The sequence below is a fragment of the Grammomys surdaster genome, unplaced genomic scaffold (assembly GCF_004785775.1).
Source record: "Grammomys surdaster isolate TR1022 unplaced genomic scaffold, NIH_TR_1.0 92504, whole genome shotgun sequence".
NCBI classification, from domain to species: Eukaryota; Metazoa; Chordata; class Mammalia; order Rodentia; family Muridae; genus Grammomys; species Grammomys surdaster.
The window spans coordinates 550-5,464 of NW_021607811.1; the positions used below are offsets into that span (position 1 = coordinate 550).

The 4,915-nt window shown below is 51.0% G+C and overlaps 1 protein-coding gene across 1 annotated transcript; it reads left to right on the plus strand.

Moving 5' to 3' along the window:
• Window positions 1-247: 247 nt before the first annotated feature.
• Window positions 248-4,372, plus strand: LOC114635322 (cytochrome P450 2D26). The gene is made up of 9 exons (XM_028783965.1): window positions 248-539; window positions 1,141-1,312; window positions 1,578-1,730; window positions 1,809-1,969; window positions 2,641-2,817; window positions 3,001-3,142; window positions 3,319-3,506; window positions 3,876-4,017; window positions 4,115-4,372. The coding sequence occupies exons 1-9, from the start codon at window positions 351-353 to the stop codon at window positions 4,291-4,293; spliced, it is 1,503 nt and encodes a 500-aa protein (XP_028639798.1). The 5' UTR covers window positions 248-350; the 3' UTR covers window positions 4,294-4,372.
• The last annotated feature ends 543 nt before the right edge of the window (window positions 4,373-4,915 follow it).

Here is a 4,915-nt window from a genome sequence, read left to right on the forward strand (position 1 = left end):
CCACGCTTATGTTCCCTCTGTGCTCACAGTGGTCCAGCCCAAGATAACCACTGTGCAGCTCTCTGTGGAGATATCAATGCCACTCCCCTGGCATAAACAACACAGGAGAGAAGAAAGGGCAGGAACCTCTGATGTTGACTTTCCCTGGACTTTTCTGACACCTGTTTCCCCCATACTGGCTCTGTTTGAACATTAACACAGCTACTTGGCTCAAGCCAGAGAACAAAGTTCAGCCTTACCCCCTTTATAAGGGACCAGATTCCCAGTGTGTCTGTCATAAGAGGATCTTTCCTGATTCTAAGTGTCTGGAACAAGTATCCCTTCAAAAGTCCTGAAGCAGTGGAGCAGCCATGGGGCTGCTGATTGGAGATGACCCATGGGCTGTGGCCATATTCATAGCCATCTTCTTGCTTCTGGTGGATCTGGTTCACCGGCGCAAGTTCTGGACTGCCCACTACCCTCCAGGCCCTGTGCCACTCCCTGGTCTAGGAAACCTGCTACAGGTGGACTTTGAGAACATGCCATATAGCTTATACAAGGTGAGAGAGGTGGTGGTGGAGTACAGGAGAGGTCAGAGTGTCCCAGGCAGCACATGGTGGTGCTGAAGTCACAGGAAAGATAGGAAGATGGCCCCCAAGAGAAAAAAGGGTTGTTGGGGAAAGAGGGACCATCTTCCTATCTTTCCTGTGGTTTCAGGAAAGGGCTGTGTGTGCAATAGTCTCTTCCTGCTGTGTGGTCTCAAGCCTGGCTGCCCATCTCAGAAACCTGAATTTCCTGTTGTATGGTCAAATATGAAGAGGCCCAAGGACCTTGGTCAGGCTGAGTCACAGCTGAATGATAATATTTACTATGAGTTCTTTGCTGAATTGAGAAGATATGGTCACCAAGCGACAAGGTACCCCAACCACAGGCTCGGGATGTAGGTCTGTGATAGAGCATTTCCCCAGCATTTGTCAGGTCGAAGTATACACCCACACACACACACACACACACACACACACAGAGAGAGAGAGAGAGAGAGAGAGAGAGAGAGAGAGAGAGAGAGAGAGGATTACAGAGACAGAGACTTGTGTGAGGAGCATTGATCTTCCACTCTGCTGGGGACCTTTACTTCCTAAGTGCTCTGTCCCGCTGTTTCAGCTTCAAAACCGCTATGGTGACGTGTTCAGCCTGCAGATGGCCTGGAAGCCCGTGGTTGTGATCAACGGACTGAAGGCGGTGCGGGAACTGCTGGTGACCTATGGAGAGGACACTTCTGACCGCCCCGTACTGCCCATCTATAATCACCTGGGCTATGGGCACAAATCAAAAGGCAAAGCTCTATAGTGTGGACAAGGCAGGGAGAGTGGGGCTTGAGAGGGGTGAGCAGAAGATGGACAGGCCTAATGGAGATGATGTGGTCAGACAATACAAGGGGAAGACACTGGGAAGGAGGGTGGAGTCTGTAGAATGGAAGGTGCCAATGCGTGTTAGAAAAGTGTTGGTCAATGACTGCTAATGCTGACCACAGGAGAATGTTGGGAACAGAGGAGACAACATAGCTAGCAGCCCTAGGTTACACACAGATGTACCTGCAGGTGTGATCCTTGCACCTTATGGACCCGAGTGGCGAGAGCAGCGGCGATTCTCTGTGTCCACCCTGCGTGACTTCGGCCTGGGCAAAAAATCGCTGGAGCAGTGGGTGACGGAGGAGGCTGGTCACCTCTGTGACGTCTTCAGCAAGGAGGCCGGTGGGTGATGTTTGAGATGGAGGGAGTGGCCAGGGACCGATGAGCAATATCACGACTTGCTTGTATCTCTGTTCCTAGAACATCCCTTGGATCCCAGCCCCCACCTGAATAAAGCTGTGAGCAACGTCATTGCCTCCCTTATTTATGCTCGTCGATTTGAGTATGCAGACCCATTCTTCAACAGGATGCTCAAAACTTTGAAAGAAAGCTTTGGAGAGGACACTGGCTTCCTTGGAGAGGTATGTGGCTCAGAGCAGTGGGCATGCCGCTTCTATGCTATAAATCCTATGAGAGGAAGTATGAATTCAGGGTGGTTGGGTCAGGGCGTGGTGTGATAGTCGAGTGAAGGGAGAAAGGCTTGGACATTGACAAACCTCAGATAAGTGGAGGGGAGGAACGGACCAAGGCTCTAGAAAGGGGATGAGCCTCTGCCCTCTGTCTCCGGGGAAACCACACAAGCCTGTTATATTTAAAGGGTAGAATATTTGTTTTCTTCACCCTTAGCTACAAGAGAGCAGGCAGGCTAGAACTGAGGAAGAAGCTGGGGATGGATGGGGGACAAACAGATCCTGAGTCCATTGTGGAAGAGGTTGAGAACTGGGACCGGTCCAGGTGAACACTGAGCAGAAACAGCACCCAGGGGCAAAAGAGATAGATGGTCAGAGGGTAAAGAAGCTTACCAAGCAAGCCTGGAGACCTGAGCTGGAACCCTGAGTCCCAATAAAGGATAGAACTTACTGAATAAGTTGTTCTCTGACTGCCAAACATGAGCACTATACACATGTGATAGTGTAATGCAAGTGCATGCACATGTTTGCACATGCCTGTGCACACATACCGACACGCAAATAAAAGAATGAATTCTTAATAAGAAATAAAAGCAACGGTACCTGTTTTGTTTCTTTCCCAGGTATTGAACGCAATTCCAATGTTCCTTCAAATCCCTGGGCTTCCTGGCAAAGCCTTCCCCAAGCTGAATTCATTCATAGCCTTAGTGGATAAGATGTTAATTGACCACAGGAAAACCTGGGATCCTGCCCAGCCACCCCGAGACCTGACTGATGCCTTTCTAGCAGAGATGGAGAAGGTGATTGGAAGCCCCAAGAGATGTGGCCAGGGGCTGTGGGCTGAGGACCTGGGAGCTGTGGGGCCAGGAGGATGTGGTCTTGTGCATCACCACGTAACTCAGTACCTTGGCTGCCCAGGGGACAAAGGGAGGCCACGTGGGACTTTCCCTCCCTACTGAGCCCACTCTTTCTGCCTGGACCAGGCCAAGGAGAATCCTGAGAGCAGCTTTAATGATAGGAACCTGCGCATAGTGGTGTTTGACCTGTTCATGGCGGGGATGGTGACCACCTCAACCACACTGTCCTGGGCCCTGCTGCTCATGATCCTGCATCCGGATGTGCAGCGTGAGCCTGGTTGGAGCTGGGAGGGAGGACAAGAGCCATTTGAGAAGCTAGTGGCTCCAGCATTAGCTAGACCTAGGCTCCCACAAGTCTGATGGCAGCCTTATCTGTCTTATTAAGCCAGTGGTACAAGTTCAAGGATGGACTGCTTTTTCACGGAAGAAATCCTATCTATCCAGGCCGTGTCCACCAGGAGATCGATGAGGTCATAGGACAAGTGCGTCATCCAGAGATGGCAGACCAGGCCCGCATGCCTTACACCAATGCAGTCATCCATGAGGTGCAGCGCTTTGCAGACATCGTCCCAACGAATGTAGTACATATGACATCCCGTGATATTAAATTCCAAGGTTTCCTCATCCCCAAGGTAGGTATATGCACCCTGGTCCCAGAATTGCCACTAGGCAAACAAGGGTGATAAAGACCAAGACCAACACACCCTGGAATTCCACATAGGAACAGGATCGAGCTGGGTGTGAGTACACTGCAGCTATTGCCCAAGATTCCCTGGAGAAGAGGACGTCTAGTGAAATTAGCTTCAGGGTTTTAGGAAGCACTGCAGACAGGAACTTTGTCACAGGGCCGTGCATGGTAGCAGAGAAGCTGCTGGGAGGTTCTGGAGTTGAGGTTGAATGAAAGGATCCCATGTGTGAGGTAGAGACTGTGTGTGAACTTGGTGACCAGGGCTTAGGAAGCCTTACCCTACTCCATATTCACACCACATGCCTGTTGCCAGGGGACGACCCTCATCCCCAACCTGTCCTCCGTGCTGAAGGATGAGACTGTCTGGGAGAAGCCCCTCCGCTTCCATCCCGAACACTTCCTGGATGCCCAGGGCAACTTTGTGAAGCATGAGGCCTTCATGCCATTCTCAGCAGGTGCCTCTGGGGGGCCTGTCTGTCTGTCCCCAGGGTGCCTTGGAGGGTGGAGCCCTTATCAGGTCCCAGACTGACTGAGCCCCTCTCTCACCCACAGGCCGCCGAGCATGCCTGGGGGAGCCCCTGGCCCGCATGGAGCTCTTCCTCTTCTTCACCTGCCTCCTGCAGCGCTTTAGTTTCTCGGTGCCTACAGGACAGCCCCAGCCAAGTGACCGTGGCATCTACACATTGCCAGTTACTCCAGAGCCCTACCAGCTCTGTGCAGTGGCTCGCTAGCATGGGTAGTGGCTCCATCCTTCTCACCAGTGTGGACTGACTGATGTCTAATAAACAAGTTCTGTGTCTGCAACTCAGATTCTGGGTCCAACACCCTCCCTTTTCTCAATTGTGTCCCAAGAAAACAGTCTAAAATCATTCTTGCCCCTCTGTCTGCCTCAGGCCAACCTATGAACAACTTTAATGTGTTGAGAATAGAATTTATTACTCCAGGAGCAGTGGTCTTCAGCAAAACAGGAAGGACGAGGCAAGAAGATGGCAAGTTCAAGGCCCACTTGTGCTATATAGCCTGGACTACTTAATGAGACCATTTCTCAGAAGAAGGAGGGGTGGGTAATCATCAGGGAGTGTTGAAGGGAGGATAGAGGAGGGAATGAAAAGGAGGAGACAGGGCAGCATCCATATAATGTAGGAGGAGAGGTAGTTGTGCCAATATTTTGGGCTCAACACTATATCACACAAAAAGACATACCATTGACTGCTGGATTTGTCACACACTGCAAACTGAAGTCACACTCAAGGGTTACAATGAGGAAAGTATGAGTGGCTTGTGCTGGACATCAGCACAATTTTTGTTCTAGTGACAATGTTGACATAGGTCCCCAAGACCGTGATGAACTGC

Bases quoted from the DNA above. Each gene is read 5' to 3' on its own strand.
- LOC114635322 (XM_028783965.1), top strand. From the start codon at position 351: ATGGGGCTGCTGATTGGAGATGACCCATGGGCTGTGGCCATATTCATA. The intron at 1,313-1,577 runs GCAAAGCTCTAT...ATGTACCTGCAG, and splicing joins CTATGGGCACAAATCAAAAG to GTGTGATCCTTGCACCTTAT. The intron at 3,143-3,318 runs GTGAGCCTGGTT...CTATCTATCCAG, and splicing joins CCTGCATCCGGATGTGCAGC to GCCGTGTCCACCAGGAGATC.